This window comes from Epinephelus lanceolatus, chromosome 23 (genome assembly GCF_041903045.1).
Source record: "Epinephelus lanceolatus isolate andai-2023 chromosome 23, ASM4190304v1, whole genome shotgun sequence".
NCBI classification, from domain to species: domain Eukaryota; kingdom Metazoa; phylum Chordata; class Actinopteri; order Perciformes; family Serranidae; genus Epinephelus; species Epinephelus lanceolatus.
The window spans coordinates 28,949,803-28,969,151 of NC_135756.1; the positions used below are offsets into that span (position 1 = coordinate 28,949,803).

A 19,349-nucleotide genomic window follows, 5' to 3' on the forward strand; every position below is an offset into this window, starting at 1 on the left:
ACTTTACATCAGAAAGCAGCTCTTTAGAATACAATTTCTGTGCTGTAAATTAACTGTACTAATGAAATAAAGTGTGTTTTTCACAAACTTGACACGTTTACAAATCACTTGCGTCCATTCATATTCGATCCACCACCCACTTTTGGACCGGGACACACCAGTTGGGAACCACTGCTCTACACCACTGGCTTTGCCTTTCTGTATCTCCCCAGAAAGCAAAATGCTGCACGTTGATTTTACATCTATTGATTTTCAAATTGTACTGGAAAGGTGTTGAGTAAAGTTCTTTTAAAGACAAAATTGCATCAAGCTCCATTTCTTCCTGATAGACTTCTACAAAGCTTAAATTGTTCTCTCGAGTAAATCTTAGCTTTTAGTATTAGGGTCTTCTTTGTTTATGCGAGTTGTTAGAAATAAACCACCTACAAGTGTGTATGACAACTTTCCCCGCCACTGCTTGAGAAAATAGCTGCGGAGTGAGACCTCTCTTTGTTTTACCCTCCCTCAGGCTTGGACAGAGCGCGCCGGTTGCCCCGCCAACACAACTCTGGGAGGCGTGGCCAACATCCACGCCCATTGGTAGAAGCTGAGGCGCGCACCCGAGCACGACAACGCTGACTGGCTGGAGGTTGAGTGACGCACCCGTTCACCCGGGCACTGATTGGCTGGAGTCAGCCAGATGCCTGAGAGCGCCAGAAAACAAGCTTGAGCGGGTGATGCTGAAGTCCTCTCGGGACAGTGTAGAGTTTTGCGCTACTCGGACAGGAGTCTCAGAGGACTGGAGGGACGTGCAGAGGAGGACTGCCCGCTTATTTTGAAGAGGGAAATTAGCTGCTATGTTAGTCTGAAGAAACTGCGCACTGACAAGCCTCTAAAGCCGGACACAGAGCCACATTGGAATAGCTCATTCATTCAGGAGTGGAGGAAGGTAAGAAATGACGTTTTCCCTCCAGCGGTTTCCTTCTATAGTTATGGTATGCCCGTCAGCTGAGCTAGTAATGTTAGCTAAGTAGCTAATTAAAGCTAAATTAGCCTTCGTGACTATAAATAAGTCAGTTATATAGTCACTCCCTTTGAAAGGCTTTGCCACACCTAAATGTAGGGACTAATTTGAGTGAATTGGCCCTTTATTAAGTGGAGACTGTCATGGCTACATCTAATGCTACATTGAGTTAACGTAATTAATGAACGTCATGTAATAAAACATCCAGCTCCAAACTTGCTACATTAGCTGCAGTTTAGTTGGTCATATTAGCAATAACCAAACTTAATTGATGGGGCTGATAGCTAGGTTATAGCCGTTAGCTTGCTAAGAGCTAGTTAGCTGATGTTATTTGCGCCAAATTCAGCTGACCACTCGTCTTAAGTTTTCTGTACATGCTGATTTTCCCTTAACCTAAACATTCCCCCCACTTAGATACCAGTCAGATAATCTGTTTCTGACTTTAACTTTTAGGACTGCAGTTTTCCCAGATGGAAGTTGAATGTCTAGCACTGAAAGACCTCACAAGTCCCAGGAAAAGTCTCAGGGTGGAGCAGGAGGAGGAGGATGGGGGCCAAAGTGAACACAAGGTAAGGCTAAGGTGGCCTTGATCTCTTGGGTGGGGTCTCAGCAGAGTGGCAGGTTTGATTATGATGCAGCTGAGGGTGAGCTGCAGAATCAGGCTGATCAGAGACAGATGTCTGGAGTAATGCGGTGGCATCTTAGCAGTCAGATAAGGTTATTAGAGCTGTGGCCTGGGTGGCTCTTGGATTTAAAACGGCTAGGCTAAGTTGGAAAGTAGTGGAATAGAGAAAAAAACGCATCTTGAAGTGTCTACAAGTCAGTGATTAGCTTGAAAGTACTTGATTTCTTATTCAAAGAAGCAGCACTCAGATTCATTAGCCAAGTGTCAACATTTGACCGAGATACTATTCCAAAATAAAACTCCTGGATGGAGATTTGAGTTTATACAGCAGCAGGTGGGCATTCACCCAGTATAAGCAAATGTTTGAAACTCTAAACACAATTGTCTCCATCTCAGGAAAACATCTGCACAGATTGGAGAAGATCCACACCAGCCAAATCTGCCGATTCCACCTTTCCCGTTTTGCTAATGACCAGAAAAGGTGCCACCCCTGACCTGGCCCACATCACCCCCATCAAACACACAGCCCTGGCCGAACCCTGGACGCCCACGGCCAATCTGAAGATGCTCATCAGTGCCGCGAGCCCAGACATCCGGGACAGAGAGATGAAGAAGGTGCTGTTTAGACCCATAGAGAATGAGAAGGACAAGCCAGCGAGTCCAGATACTGTGGTGGAGGATACAGAGGTGGAGGACTCATGTCAGGTACATGAAATGGGAGCTAAACTAAACTAAAACTATGTCATTAAAAAATACAGTTTCTACAACAGCCAAAAAGGCATTTAATAAGTTTTGTTCTTGTCGAAAATTATTCTTTGTCAGCTGGGGGAAAATCCGCCAGATTGCAGTTCTTGTTTGATAGTTTAAAGAAATGCCCTCAGAGGAACCCAAAATTTCAAGTCTTAAATGTTCATGGAGTAAACACATTTGCCTCACCTTTATTCACATAAGCAGCTGAGCTCTCAAGATTGTGAGCTTTCAAAAGCACAAATACAAACACTCAGTTTTGCCTAATAGATAAAGTCATATTGTATATAAAGTGGCAGCCGGGAGCCTGAAGTCGCTGAGCTTTTGTGATACGATTATTTCTTAAATCCGACATGAAGGTTTTTCCAGCCTTATCAGGATTGCAGGATTTAATTCTTTTCCAAAACATGTGCCCTTGTAGACATTAGTGTAAAAGCAAATAATGGCTCTGAATTGAGATGTGTGTTAATGTGTATGCTACATGATGTCAGATTCTCTTAATTAGTGGTAAAGCACAAGACAGAGGAGTGTTAATCATCTGTCTCTGTATGCGTTTGTCTGTCTGTCCAGTTTGAAGCTGTGGAGGAAGAGGATGACACGGACAAAAAGCCAAGCAGGAAGCAGAAGAGCCTGGGTCTGCTGTGCCAGAAGTTCCTGGCCCTCTACCCTGACTACCCACCGCCACACAGCCCCATCTGGATCTCTCTGGATGAGGTGGCGACCAATCTTGGTGAGAAAGAGAGTTTGGACTTGTCCCAGCCACTGCCTGTGCTGTTGTTGTAAACACCTCGTGGGAGGGAGATGATAATGGCAGCAGCTAATGTCCGTTTAATGAGCATTATAAAGTTTTTATGTTATTGCCTTTGTATTTAGGCACAGTTGCTATGGATACTTGTTTTTCATATGAAGAGTATTTTGCACTGCATTTAATGGAGGGTTGCTGAGCTGCAAGGCTCTCTAGTTTTATAACTTTCATTCGTTTTAATCACAACACTGACCATTTGGTGTGTATTTACTCAGATGTGAGCATATATTATCCAAGAACGAGTGGGTCATTTCTGTGCTCTTGTACTCAATTTTTCAGGAGTGGAGCGGAGGCGGATCTACGACATCGTCAACGTGCTGGAGTCTCTAATGATCGTGGGTCGGATTGCCAAGAACAGCTACACCTGGTATGGTCGTCTGCGGCTGGAAGCCATGCTGGAGGAGCTGCAGAGGAGGGGTCGGCAGCAGGGCTACCACCTGCAGGTGGATCTGGCCACTGAGGAGAGGGAGGCTGGACCGGGGCGCGAGGACGACGGAGCGGAAGGGGACGCTGGCAACGGTAATGAACTGAGAGACTAAATGTAGAGTGGAAAACAAGAAAGAAACCATCTTCTACCTTTTCCACCAGCTTGAATTTCCTCATCCCCTTCTCCTAGAACCCTTTGCATACTTTAATGGTGGTGATAAAATGAGCTGCAGTTTATTGTTGCACTTACAGTATGAACCATCTGTTTAATGCCGCACATCTAAAAATGTAAGGAGCACCTTCCACCAAATCATCTCGACAGCTAAACGATCAGTCCCTTCAAACCCACAGGAATGAATACAAGCCTGGTTTCCATAGTGACTCCTCATACATGTGCACACACATGCACACAGCTTCTCATTAAGAGGGTGTGTGTGTTGAGTCTGGATAATAATAGTGCTCGTGGCAAAGAGGTAGTTAACAAAGGTACATGATGCCCATTGAGTGGTTCATGTCTGCTGGATTTGTTGTGGCTGGTTGGATGTGATGACCTCAGTAATAATAATACATAATAGCTGTCATCGCAGCTGAGCAGCACAACAACAAACACCTACAGCAGAAATGGTGTTATTAAGGCATCCGCTGCACATTTAATCTCATGCGTTATGATCAGGTCATTATTCCTTGCTGCTGCAACGACCCTGCTGATTAATAAGGTCGTCTTATCTTTTATTATGTAGAGTCCTGGGCGACTGGCAACAGGAAAGACAAATCTCTGCGCATCATGAGCCAGAAGTTTGTCATGCTGTTCCTGGTGTCCAAAACGCAGACGGTGACTCTGGACGCAGCGGCAAAGATCCTCATCGAGGAGAGTCAGGACTCGTCAAGTCACAGCAAATACAAAAGTAAGAAGGCGTTAAACAATATGTCCTGCAGTACAAGTTGCTGTTTCTTTTGTGTAATCAAAACTAAACCTCAGCCCTGTATCTTCAGCTAAGGTGCGGCGACTGTACGACATCGCGAATGTGCTGACCAGCCTGGGCCTCATAAAGAAGGTCCATGTGCGTGAGGAGAGAGGCAGGAAGCCGGCCTTCAAGTGGCTTGGCCCCGTTGAATTTAAAAACTCTGGAAGTGCTGGTAAGAATTAAAGACAAGCTTTTGACAGTGATTAAAGGAATAGTTCCAATTTTTTTTAGTACACCGACTATGGATAAGTACCTCATACAAATAAAAAAATCAGACCTATCCCTTTAAGATGCATCAGTGTCATCTGTAAGGTGTTAGATTCATTGATAACTGCTTTTTTGTTACCGCTGTCATGCTAACTCAGCCATTATCCATCTCCCCATCCTCAGCTGTAGAACATACTGTGAATCTGGCGGCTGCCGCTCTGCCTGAGGCCACACAGCCAGGCCAGGACCTCAGAAGAGCCAAGATGGCACGGCATGCCTCTTTCAACATCACACCAACCTCTGCGGCTGTACAGCGGCTGGTCAACTCTGCACCCTGCAGTCCACGACGAGACATTACGGGTAAGACATTTTTTGTCCATGCCATTGTTTAGTCAGTCAAAATGGAATAATTAATGACATCAGAAGATTTTCTTATTCTTGTGGGATGAATGGTTTTCTCCTCACACTGCAGGTCTGCCAAACCAGCCCGTGGATTACTCCAGAAAGACAAGCAACAATGCAGTGTGTCGACTGCAGTTTGGAGACAGCACTGAGTGAGTTAATACTAACACACACTCCGATACTCTGTATCACCCCTGCATTCTCTTGGTCTAGATTCATCTACAGTCATCTACCACCGATTTACTGCCAAACTATTTACCGCACATAGTTGCTCTTTTTGCTAACCTTTGCCAGTCTATCAGTATTACTGGAGAGAATCCACATCAGCTGCCTTTAACAAGGGCAAATGGTCCTATAGCTGTTGGAAGATGAAGTCATTATATTATAAACGGTTCAGACTGAAGCTACACTATTACATCTAAATGAATAAAGTGAGTTTGTACTGTCACATTAGGCATTAGAAGCTATTTACAGTGACCTAGTTATAAGATGCAAAGGCTCCCCATTCACTGAAGGGGTTTTTAATCTCACTCTTCCATACATAATATTTCACAATCACTGCCAGTGTTTGCATTGGCTGGTGTGTTTGTAGCTTTAGGTTACATGCAAGCTATGGATATGAATAATTTTTGTCTCCTGTGCGTGTATGCATTGGCTCCATAGAAACGGTACACAGTAGTTCATGTTATTTCTATGGTTGGCTTGCTTGTGGCCAAACCACAGCTGCCCCAAGACTGTGGCTGTTAAGTGTTTTCAGAGGGAGGGAGATAATAGGGCTCAGAAGTGTGTGTTGAAAAGGAATATTTTAGACATGAAGCTGGGTAAGAATGCACCAGAGGCAGTGGTAGCCCACAGGATAAGAGCTGGAGGTTCATAGCTGGGAGGTGGCCAGTTAGGAGGGGACTAGAGCCTGCAGGCCCAGTCAGGCTCAAGCCAGGCTCAAGCTAAGAATTGAAGCTTTAATTCTGATGAATAATCATGTTTTAATTCTTTGTTTCCCCCATAGTAACCGTCCCACCAACAGCAGCAGCCCATTAGCTCCGTCCTCCGCTCATCCCACCCTGCTGGCACCTTCCCTCCACCCAGAGCACCTCTTTGCACCTTCCTCCTCTCCCCACTGCTTGGCCTACCTGCCCAGTCTGTCCCAGCCCTCGGTGGTCATGCTGTACAGGGCGCCAGACAAGCCCGAGCAGATGCCTGAGGGTCAGAGATCGCCTCGGTTGGAGTCTGAGGAGGGGAGGAAAAGAAGGAGGGAAGAAAGGGAAGAGGAGGGGGCGGTGGTGAAGAAGAAGGGAACATTTGGGTTAGAGGAATGTGAAAAGGTGAGGTGCTGTTTGATGCGTTTACTTGTATGTTGAAATTTTTACTTTACTGAGACCAGTTTAATTATTTTGGTTGACTGCAGTTATATAAAGTCTTCTTTTCTGTGTTTTGCACCCACAGTCACAAGATCCTGTTAGTATTTCTGGAGAGCAGACCGTTAAATTGAAAATATGAAATACTACACTCACTGACTAGGATAACTCCTGCCTGGTGTAATTAAAGACTATATATATTAGTAATGTATGGGATATTTGATAATTGGAAACCCTAGTCGTTAACAAGGCCACACGATTCCAGTAATTGGAAAAGTCCTATTTTTTATGATTAGATTATCTTTTAGAAGGTAGATTAAGAGAAGAGACTTAAAGCACTGCACCTTTGCTTCAAGAAAATGACTGCAGAAGTTAAAAATGTTATTAGAAGGTGAGGGCGTTGATCAGTGTCGTGATTTTAGTTGCTGAGCTTTAAGTTGTTACACGTTATAATATAAACTGTTCATTCAAGGTGGACTGTAGACAAGGGATAGTGCCATGCATCGGGGTTACATGGATACAGTAAAAATAGGGTGGTTCCTCTATTATAAATGTCCATCAGCTGGTCCAGGTTAATTTATTTCACGTTTATTTTCCCTCCAGATGAGAGCTGAACCTCAAAGGGAAGCAGCAGAGTGTTCACAAACGCATAACAGCGGGATTTCCCCAAATCATCAGGTGCCCGATGAGAGTCAAGGTGCCAGCAGCAGCGAGGCCACCCAACCATCACACTACCTCTACGTACCCAACAACGCAGGTACATACACAACTTTGTCAAAACTCTCTACACTTGATCAAGAATAATCTGTTGCTATAACCATATGCAGTATGTAGAAACATTACATTGATGTTAAGAAAACTGATAATGGTGCAAGTTTCTGGGTTTATTAAATCAACACCTCTGATGTATAGTAATGATGTAGTGATACCTGGTTCTTCCCATTCCCATATTTAGCTTATCAAGATTGTAAGTTTAAAAAAAACAAACACGTATCTAAACTAACTGATTTCTGTCTTAAGAAGTATTTAAAACATTAGTAAAACAAAACAGTTGTTTGAGCACAGATTGACTCTTCAGAACAGGGGTGAGTTAATTTGGAGCTTTAGGAAGCTTCAAGAAGCAAATAAGTGTTGGAAGTCTTGTGGGAGAATCACATTATTAAAACTGACGAAGGGGAGGCTGTTTGTGCCAGTAGGTTCCTACAGGCAGGAAAATCCCAGAGGGACCGAAGTTTACTTAGAGAGTGTAAACAATATTAGTATGAGTAACCTTTGGGGAAATTACTTTAAAAAAAAAAAAAAAAAAAAACAGTACCCAATTCATAATTTTTACCCCTTAAAACCTTTGTAAGCACAAGATAAGAGTAAAATAGATATAATTTCGTTAACTAAAAACCGTCCCTTTTTTTATTTGTTGGATTTAGGGCTGTGCGATATGTCTAATAATAATATTTTTAGGGGATATCACGATACGCAATATGTATAGATATTTTGAAATCAACACTAAACAACTGTGGACTACTAAAATACTCAACTACTAAATAAACTAGTTACAATAAAGTTAAATAAAGTACTGTTAAAACAAATTAAATGAATTACTGTTAAAATAAAGTTAAATAAAGTATGGTTACAATACAGTTAAATGTGTGTTTTCCTGATCTACAGGTCTGAATAGCTTCAACTTCCTCCTCTCTGCCGGCCAGCCACCAGCCAGTCTAGCACTTCCTCCCAGCAGTGTTCCCACCTTGGCGCTGCCCTACGTCCTGGTGCCCTCTGCAGCCCTCTCCCACTACCCCCTGGTGGCCAGCGGTTTACAGCAGCAAGGCTCCGACGCCCATAACAAACTGAGCTTCAGCCTGCCTGCTGTGATGTCACCTGCTCACTTCATGGTGGGGGCGGCACCATACGGCCTGGCAGCTGCCACATCAGAGATGAGCAGGTCCCCAGTTCCATCGCCGTCCACTCCAGAACAGAACGGGCTGTACGGGTCAGCGACGGGCACTCCACATTCTCCCTCAGGACCACGTCACACTGTCACCATCAACACACAAGAACCACTGGTAAGGACTATTGTAGCTCTCCTCACACGTACACACATCGCTGCTCTGAAAACGCATTAACTCCGACATCATTTGCCGTCATAATGATACATGACCTTTCTGGTACCAGGCACTTGCAAAATGCCATGACGCAGCTTGACATGAGTGCTGCATCTGTTTTGCGAAGGTTTCCCCTCATTTACTCGTTTAGACAGTTACTCATTTAGCAGTTCAAGATGATTAATCTCCAAGTTGTTGAACAGGGATTAATGTTCTTGCCTGCAATGCTCTTCTCAAACAGTCGCTTTAGATGACCTGCTGAGGCGCTGGATGGATGGCTAATTAATGCAGCATTAGAAACAATGTGATGGGTCAATGGCCGTGTTGTAATGAGGCATAAATCAGGGATGTCCTCTCGTTCCCCCCACGTTCACTTTGAATACAGGCAGAGTGGTGCTTTCATGAAACATCCAGGTGTTAGTTACCAGAATATTTTCTCTTTTAAACCCTGCAGAGACTTTGTATTTTCTTGAGTTCATCAGAATTACCATTTCTTATCTTTTCCATTAATTTACAGTATTTTTATCGTAGTCTGGTGATAGAGTTGTGAGCAGGGGCCGAGTTGTCATTTGACGAGAGACGCTCCAAGTTTTGAGATTTGGTAGTCAGCAGTTGGACCTTTAACAAGTCATCTGTAAAGAGCTATGACATTGACAGTTATGTCACACCTGAGAGTCTTTGAACGCATCTCCAAAGAAACCCCACAGTACGTGACATTAATGTAACTACCTGGAGCAGGTTGTGTTGTAAATGTTCTCCCATCTGACATCACCCTCTGCCTTCACAGACCCCACATACTCCAAAGGAAACCACACCATCTGCCTCAAAGGCTTTCTTCCAGACCCCAGGCACGCTGGGAAGTGTAGTCAGCGCTGCGCCCGCTGCCCGAAAAAGAGGCTCTGCACAGAGGAGACTGGACGTCGGCCACCCACCAACCAGTTAGACGTGTGAGGGGACGGAATAGGCGTCAACATGCTGTTTTAACACTCAGGTGTTGATCCTTGAAGTGAAAAATGTGGTTTCAAACTATTGGTGCTTTGTTTTATTAATTATTAAATTAAGGGTTTCCTGAAAAACCTAAGAACACAAATTTTAGTTTGTTGAAACTTAAATTAACTTCCCCAAAACACAAGGCAGCAATGTAAAGATTGCTAATGACTGTACGTTTTTAACAAATTGTGGTTTCCATTGTTTGTTCGTGACATTAACAGTTGAAATGTGCCTCCTGGTTTAATTATAGGACACCAGTTTTCAGAGTGAATGAATGAAGCTGTATTGCCAATGTTACAGTGCCCTCCTGTGGTGGGAGTTGGCCGCTGCTGTATTTTTTTTATTTCAGCCTTAATTTTCCCTCCCAGTGTGACCATGCTGCCTAATTCCCCATCACTTGTGTATTAAAGCCCAATTGCTATTTATATTTTAGCTAATATATGTTGATTACAGGGACTGTAATTGAACATTACCATTGTGAGCACTAAGTACGTGACAGAATGTCTGTCTAATTTTCAACTGATTGTCATTTGTTGGCCCCTTCAGGTTTTGTTTCATCACCAAGGTGTAATAGGAAATCTATTAGCTGCTGATCACCAGTTTACATGGACAGTAGTGGACAATCCTCTCTTGGCTCATTTCAGAAATTACTGTGAGGAGAAAATCACTAACGCCTTCAATGTTTACAGCCAGCCAAGAATCTCAAGGAACAGTTCTTGGACTTCTTGTTGCAGGGCAGGTGCATTTATTTACTCATCAGGAAGACTAATGTTACTGGTGCTGTGTTTGTTTTCACTCAGTAGCTGCAACCATAGTGCTTAATGGTTAAACACCAACCCTGTAGCTTTGTTCCTGACTGACTGAAGGACAATGTGATTTTCAGGTACTTGAATACTTGTGACTTTACTAGAAATTGATTTTGAAGAGATATCAGAGTACTGTAAAGATATTTTCTATCCTTAATTTAACCAGGGAGTCTCCCAGTATGACCACAACCTGCTTTTGGCTGGTGCAGTTGGGGGTTAAGTGCCTTACTTAAAAGGCACGTTGCCAAGAGAAGAGAGTTGTTGCCTTAGTGCAGATTTTCTCAGGTTGTCTAGAGACTTGTATCAACAGTCCTCTAGTCACGAGCCCACTAACTTGCCTCCAGACAACATGCTTTGCATGGGAATCATTTAGGAGAGCTTAGCTATGTCACACCAAAGGGTGCACAACTCATCCACTCTGACTGAGCAGTGGATGTGTCTTCGTTATTGTACAGTTTTATGTCAGTAATTATTTTTGTACATTGTATTCATAGTGTCATTCATACCTTCACATGCAGAATGTTAAATGCTGCTTGACTGTGTTTGAAATATTGATTATTGCACTGCTAGTTTTAGTAGTCGTGTCCTCTGATCTAATTTTCACAAAACCTGGAGCTGTTCCTTCACTGTAGCTCTGCTGTCTCTGTAGTTATGAGCCAAACTGGTTCTCGTCTGTATGACTTTCACAAACTTTAATTAAAAATGTATGCCGCTGACCAGCTTTGTTCTGTGTGTGTTTTAAACTGGGGAATTTGTTGCTGTATTTTCAGATATTTTTTCATCAAATGTTAACGAACCTTGATTTTGGACGATAAGATAGCCTCCCTGTTCTGAATTAATTGTGCTCTGTAGTTTTACTCTACAATGGAAGAAAAACCCTAAAATAGCAATCCAAATGTTGACAGAATTACAGATGGCTTCAGTTTGCCAATTTACAAATTTACAGATGCCACCAATAATTCAGAGTCCAATTCAGAATGGCCCAGCAGATGGAAGCAAGCCATGCTAATATGGTCGGTTGACACTCTTCATCTGTAACACAATTCCTGTTTGCCGCAAACTCAGTGCAGTATTGTACACATTAAACATTAATGGGACTGACAATCTGCATTATTACAAAAATGATTCACCGCTCAAATGCCAGAGTAAAAAAAAAAAAAAAAAGCACAGAGGTGGTTAAAATTCAAATTATGCATGCAGAGAACGCATCGGTATGCTGAGGTTAAATTCTTATTCATAATTAATGAAATTCCGTTGGGGAGAAGCACAATCAATACATCAAGTGTGATCTCGGGGTCAGATCAGGCTGATTGAGTCACACTTAAAAACACACACACCATCTGTGTGAGGACATAAACATCTAATCTAAGCTTTTATATCAGCACTAAAACGGAGCTGAGGGAGCTGCCAATAGATGTGTTTGGCCCCTGCCAGGCACTTATGACACTAAACCTCAGCAGATGGGACAATTGACTTTATATAGACCGATAGTTTAGCCAAGTATCTGCTGTGGCCAAAAACCACTTCAATGGAAACACGCTGTTCCTGAGGCAAACCAGAACAATCCACTTTCAAATACACCACTACCACTGCAATTCCCACCACCGTCATACTGGACTGTTTTTTTTTACCACTGCACTACTATATAGTGTGAACCTACTATGCTTGTTCTTCTTCTACTACTACTACTACTACTACTACTACTACTACTACTACTACTGCAAGTTCTACCACTACACCAAAACTACTGCAAGTCCTACTACATTACTATTAGTAGTGTTATAGTTCCTCTACCCCACCACTAACCATTACAAGTTCTACAAATACACCACCAACCATTGCAAGTTCTGCTACTACTACCCTACTCACTATTACAAGTTTGGTTACTACTATATACTATTGCTAGTTCTAGTACTACCACGCCACTAACTAGTTCTACAACTACACCACCAATCATTGCAAGTTCTGCTACTACTACCCTACTCACTATTACAAGTTTGGTTACTACTATATACTATTGCTAGTTCTAGTACTACCACGCCACTAACTAGTTCTACAACTACACCACCAATCATTGCAAGTTCTGCTACTACTACCCTACTCACTATTACAAGTTTGGCAACTACTATATACTATTGCTAGTTCTAGTACTACCATGCCACTGACTAGTCCCACTACTACACCACCAACTATTGCAAGTTCTTCTACTAATGCTATACCACTAACTATTACAAGTTCTACAGCTACAAAACGAACAACTGCAAGTTCTACTACTACACCACTATTATAAGTATTACTACTACAAGTTCTACAACTACACCACTAACCATTCCAAGTTCTACCACTACTACTACAACAACACTACTGACTATTACAAGTTCAAGTACTACTATACACTATAACTACTTCTGCTTCCTCCATGCCACTTTTACAAGTTCTACAACTACACTATTATACATTCTACTACTACACCACTCTTGCAAGTTTTACAACTACACCAACCATTTCAAGTTCAACTACTACACTACTCACCATTGCAAGTTCAGCTACTACTTTACACAATTGCTAGTTCTACTACTGCCACACCACTAACATGTTCTACTACTACACCTCTAACTATTGCAAGTTTTACCACTACACCACCATCTTAAGTTCTACTACTACACTATTATTGCAAGTTTAACAATTATACCACTAATTATTGCCAGTTCTACAACTACACCAACAATCACTGCAAGTTCTACTACTACTAGTACACTACTCGCTATTGCTACACACTATTGCTCACTATTACAACTATACACTGTTGCTAGTTCTGGTACTGCTACACCACTAACTATTGCAAGTTCTACTACTACACCACTGTTGCAAGTTCTTCTACTACTAGCCTACTGCTACACCACTAACTATTGCAAGTTCTACTAATACACCACTGTTGCAAGTTCTTCTACTACTAGCCTACTGCTACACCACTAACTATTGCAAGTTCTACTACACTACTTCTATTGCAAGTTCTACTACTACACCACTCTTGCAAGTTCATCTACTACTAGCCTACTGCTACACCACTAACTATTGCAAGTTCTACTACTACACCACTTCTATTGCAAGTTCTACTACTACACCACTGTTGCAAGTTCATCTACTACTAGCCTACTGCTACACCACTAACTATTGCAAGTTCTACTACTACACCACGTCTATTGCAAGTTCTACTACTACACCACTTCTATTGCAAGTTCTACTACTACACCACTGTTGCAAGTTCTTCTACTACTAGCCTACTGCTACACCACTAACTATTGCTAGTTCTACTACACCACTTCTATTGCAAGTTCTACTACTACACCACTTCTATTGCAAGTTCTACTACACCACTGTTGCAAGTTCATCTACTACTAGCCTACTGCTACACCACTAACTATTGCAAGTTCTACTACTACACCACTTCTATTGCAAGTTCTACTACTACACCACTGTTGCAAGTTCATCTACTACTAGCCTACTGCTACACCACTAACTATTGCAAGTTCTACTACACCACTATTGCAAGTTCTTCTACTACTACTACTACTACTACACTACTCACTATTGCAAGTTCAACAACTACTATACATTGTTGCTAGTTCTAGCATTCCCACACCACTAACTAACAAACAAGATCTACTACTACCTCACTAACTTGCTAGTTCTACTACTCCTACTCCACTATTGCTATTTCTAGTTCTACTACTTCTACACCACTGCCATTACTACTTCTGCAGTTACCACTGTGAACACGTCCATGCTACCTCTAGCTAGAGTTCTTAGTACGCCTGCTATTTAATCTAACTTACCACCACTTATGGCTGTTACCACTAATACAATGACTGATAGAACTACTAATTCAGTGCTGACACTACCCAGTAACTGACTAAGCGATTTGGTCCTTAGGTCAAAGATGGCTAACATTACGGTAGATATTTAAGATAAAACTGAAATACATTGGGCGAACAGGTGAAAGCTTTAGCTTACAATCACGGCTGTAACATTACTTAATGGCTATGCAACATATTCTTAAGACGAAGTGATTTAAGGAACAGTTTGACAATTTGGAAAATGCATTTATTTGCTTTGTTGCTGAGAGTTAGATTCATTTACATGTTACCAAGACATTTACTGTAGATATTACATCAACAATACAGTGTCTGTTGGGTGTGCCACTAATACAGTGAGCAAAAATGGTCCTGTGGGCCTGGAAGTGTTGAATCCCCCTCCAAATCAGTGTGACATATTCATTCATTTTACTGGCCCGGCTTGCTTCTGAAACACTATACATGTGGTTATAAATCTCCAAATGGTGTCAGCGAATGTTTCCTGAGGGTCCAGAGTGATTTAGAGGATGTTTTATTTTGCCAGAAGGCATGAGAGCACGTCAGAATGTCTCTTGTTACGACTTACATCAAAGAACTACAAAATACTTGTCTAGTTTGAGTGAAAAGTCTCTGAGACAGTGAATCAGAGTTAGAAACTCATGCTTAAAGTCTCTCTCTTTTCTGTACAAAGGGGCTATAGGTCTATTTAGAGGGGGGAAACAAACATATGAAGTTCTTACACAAAGTGCAGACGCTCACATCTGAAAAACATGTAATTCTGTGTACCCACCATCCACTACATGTACCATAGTCCCTTCAATTATTATTTTATAAGAGCAACCACCTTTGTTTTCCCTCTAAATGCTCAACACTTTGCTTTCATTCATTTAACCGTGGCTCTGCTTTGGGAATTCCACACCTCAAGCCTTGTTTTCCATAGGAGGACCAGATGAGCTGCAGCTTTACCTGATTCAAGCAGTTTTATTTTATTACTGCTTAGTTTCTGCTCCCAGAAATTCTTCCTGAATTACACTAATAGGCCCCAGGTGTATTGCCAAATACACCTGGGGCCTATTAGTGTAATAGGCCCCAGGTGTATTGCCAAATCTGTGATCTTTAAACAAAAAGCCATTCTTTTGCAAGAATTCCTTAACATCTGCAATAGATATTAACAGTGTCTGTATGTTTTCAATATATTATTAGAGATTAGATAATTGGAAATTTGGTAAAAGGAAATATTTCTGTACTGCGGTCATCTATCTGATCAATTTAGGGGACCCCTGTAAAAATAGCCTTTATTTTTTAATTCCATTTAGGAGTAAAAGTGAATTGATTTTTACTTTTATCTTGCACTTAAGTCAAGGTTTTGCTTTGGGAATTTGTCCCATTTGCTTTACTGGGCTTTGTTAATTACAAAAATTTGACTAATTTGTCCACAGACCACAATCCCAATAGCTGTAGGTCATTTTTTTTTAAATATATCACAAGCTATGATCATTCCATGACTGTCCACCATCCTATTCTCCCACAAATCCCATTTTACTAAGTGTCTTTATCATTGTATCATTAATACTGACCTTAAAACTGAAGCTTGAGATGCCTGCACTTCTTTAAATGTTCTCCTTGGTGCTTCTTAGACTTCCTTGAGTTATCGCTGCATCCTTGACGAAATCTGGCACTTCCATTTTAAGATTTCTCCTTCTGCTCAAAGCAGCTCTCACTGTGATCCTGTGCAGTCTCCGGCCTTTAGAAATGGTTTTGTCACCCTTACTAGACCCATGGCAAACATATTCCTTTCTCACTTCTTTTGTAATTTCTTTGGATAAAGGCATAGTTTCATTATAAGAACTTTGTGGTGACGGCTTCACTGTTGGGAAAAGAGGTTCGATGAGGCCTATCTAATCTATCTATTACCATTCACTGTGAAAAAATATCCAGTAGAGAAACATGTTTTCCCAGCACTGCGTCTGCACACATGGCTTCAATTTATGTCCAAATATAACCGTCTCATATATATTTTCCAGTTATTCATTCAGATCATGGTCTGATCTTTCATCACAACAGCTGGCCTTGTCATCATCCATTTAATTAGAATAATGCTGAAATTGACAGTCATCAGTCTGAAGAGGCTATGTCAGATTATTGCCTGAGGCTGATTCAATATTCCTCTATCAAGCGCTCTGTTGTTATGGACCTTTCAAAACAAATGGCATGACTAGAAAATAATGAAGCTGAGGTTTGTTGGTGACAGCGCAGGGCCCTGTTTTCCTTCACTGCACATATTATTTTAACAGCGGGGGACTTGAATCAAACACATGTGGGTTTAACTGAAAACCAGATTCACTGTGTCTCTGTACATTAAAGTCTTTAATTAGACATAAATAAGCCTATACTCTCCTTAAAGGGGTTGGTTTTATGGTTAAACCTTTTAATTAAATCAAATTAAGCATGCTGTTCTTCTCCCACTGTCACCATGTAGTTCCACTGTGGTGAGACTTGTAGTGATATGAGAGAGGTCATGAGGGTCGCAGGTTTCATAACCAGCAGACTTTATGTGACGTTGTACTGAATCATGCTTGCTACCTCATTGTGTGGCTCTGTAACAGTTTCAGCCTAAAGCATTAAAATGTTTTTTTTGTCTTTCACCTATTATAAACACTCAATTTGATATCAAAGTGTTTTGTAATCTCTAATTAGGTGCTACTGGGTCTAATCTGGTATCAGAAGCAGGAGAGAAGTGCAGAAAATGAAAGCCTTCAGCAGTTATGTTGTGTATATATTTACTCTGTTTGCATTATCATATATGCTGTAGAACTTGTGGTAATTGTGCACCACAATTTTTTTTTCTCATGTGTAATTTCTACTGTAAATCACTGGGTTGTCTGTCTTTATCCTTTGGATCACAGACGTCAGCCATGCTGTATGTTAGCAGTTATTATCAGGATGTGGTTTGTGGTGGCTTTGAACAGTGCTGCACTGGTCAGCGTTGTCTCTGTGCAACAGACTTTACTGGTGCATTGACACATTGGCCCCTCTTTTGGCTTCTCTCTGAGCTACAGATGTTTTCCCTGCTTGTAAGGCAGACATGAACAAGTCATCATCTATTACACTATGTGACCAGCAGGGAGCAGGATAACTGCAAATTTGGACAGACTGACACAGCAGTGATGAAGCATTCACAGTATACAAAGCCACATACACACCCAAAAAAGCAAAGTGTCCACCCATTTGGGCAGTTATTTAAGTCTAGTCTTTCTACGTAATTTTCTGAAATCCTGACAGAAGGACAAGCTCCTTTATTCCTGTGGAGTTTTAGACACATTTAGCACCACACAGCTGCACTCGCTCAATGCCACACAATCAGGAGTCCTGCACTCAATGACGAATCTTCCTATAGGCGAAATAGGCAGCAACCTAGGGTGCCACCCTTTCTGACATTCAGAAAAATCAAACATAAGGAAATTTGGTGAAGTGTATGTAGGCAGCTTTAGAGTAAGAGAAAATGAAAAGGCAAAAGCCATCTGAAGTGCAGTACAAAAACAAGATGAACAGACAGATCCAACCACACAGCCATCAAAAGGTGTGCTCTCTAGTGTTCTTTAGTTTTGAGCAGAGAAATCCAGGCTCTAAAGGCAATCCTCATAAAAGCTTTCATGACATTTAAAGTCAGAGCTATTGGCCCAAAACATAGGGCATGCCCTTTCAGGTATAATACACCATATCTTCATCATAGGTTTCTGTTACCTCTATAATTACCCCACATGTGTAGACAGCAGTGGTGCCCCTAAGTGAGGGCCATCGTCACCCTGGTACAATTGCTGCCCCCTACCTCTCACTGGCAAAAATAATTGGAGGGGGAAATTATTGTCTTTAAGAAGCTGTGGCGCACTAATCTTTTGAGCTAGTGCTAAGTGGTATCTTGTGAATCTAGAAAACCAAAGGCACCCGTTGTAGGTTGTCAGAATGGGGTTGAATTAAACTTAAAGTTAGGCTAAATTTTTGTTGGGGCTTTCCTCAAAGGGGTCCCCTGAACTCTCACCTCAAGATATCTGAATAAAAAATGGATTCCATGGTCAGTTGTTGCCAGAGGTCTGCTTAAATGTGGTTAAAAATCGAGGTCATGGCTAAAAACACAGAAGTTGTCCAAACACATTGTAGCTGCAACCAACTTGAGGCGTGTTTGACACAACACCTTAACATTTACATTTGAAATCAGTTGACTCCGCTCCTCAACACTGAAGACGAAGGATTATGATCCCCTTCTGCTACTGTTTCTCGGTGAGTTGTGTTTTTTTTAATTTTCTAAAAATTTTCTCTCCCTTATGTCCTACCAGTTTCAGAATTTAATGTGACCTTTGTTTTTTCCGAGTGTAATCAATTGAAACAGAGGTAAACAGGGCAAATTACAGGGATTTGTACAGTGTACAAATGTACATAAATGTGCAATGTCTTTGCCTACAGTTGCCTGCCCTCCAGCACACAGATGTATGATGTCATACGCAAAGGCGCTGTTCCTAAAATTCAGTTATGGCATTTGGTTTCGGTGTGCCACCTCAAGATTTTCAGTGGCCCCATCTAGCCATCCCTATGGGAAATTTCTAGGGGCACCACTGGTAGACAGAAGAATAATTCAACACTCCTCACACGCTCTGCCCCTGTAAATCTTTGGGGGGAAATCATATCTGTCTTTTATAACCCTTTTATAAACATCAAAGCTGCCACTGTACATATGTTTTTATTTTTGAATTTATTAAAGGCAAGGGTGTTTTTCTTTTAAATAAAGCCATAAAACAAGGCCATCTTTTAATGCGAGTATGAAACTAAATTGATCCTTTTCTATGATTTGAGAGTCTAGCCTTTAAAACCCTTACATGTGAGCTGTCCAAGAGCCTATTACATAAACATGCTTGTTTTCGTGTGAGAGTGCAGCAATGACTCACGGTCCAGTCTTGAACGTCATTCATAATTTCTGACAGCACCTGAAGGCAGCAGTGTTGAGTTCACGCCCCCTGAAACCCCTCCTTCCACTGACACGGTAAATATGCGGAGTGTGTGGCACTAAAGT

At 41.7% G+C, this 19,349-nt stretch overlaps 1 protein-coding gene across 1 annotated transcript; it reads left to right on the forward strand.

The window, feature by feature from the left end:
* The first annotated feature begins 721 nt into the window (after positions 1-721).
* Positions 722-11,146, forward strand: e2f7 (E2F transcription factor 7). The gene is made up of 13 exons (XM_033614428.2): positions 722-928; positions 1,457-1,572; positions 2,025-2,333; positions 2,946-3,105; positions 3,460-3,699; positions 4,347-4,511; positions 4,600-4,743; positions 4,962-5,138; positions 5,251-5,332; positions 6,187-6,502; positions 7,139-7,292; positions 8,201-8,595; positions 9,422-11,146. Exons 2-13 carry the CDS (start codon positions 1,474-1,476, stop codon positions 9,575-9,577), a joined length of 2,397 nt encoding a protein of 798 aa, XP_033470319.2. The 5' UTR covers positions 722-928; positions 1,457-1,473; the 3' UTR covers positions 9,578-11,146.
* The last annotated feature ends 8,203 nt before the right edge of the window (positions 11,147-19,349 follow it).

Excerpts from the sequence above, each read along its gene's own strand:
- e2f7 (XM_033614428.2), top strand. The coding sequence starts at position 1,474 with ATGGAAGTTGAATGTCTAGCACTGAAAGACCTCACAAGTCCCAGGAAA. Across the intron at positions 3,106-3,459 it reads TGAGGTGGCGACCAATCTTG|GAGTGGAGCGGAGGCGGATC; the intron begins GTGAGAAAGAGA and ends TCAATTTTTCAG. Across the intron at positions 3,700-4,346 it reads GGAAGGGGACGCTGGCAACG|AGTCCTGGGCGACTGGCAAC; the intron begins GTAATGAACTGA and ends TTTATTATGTAG.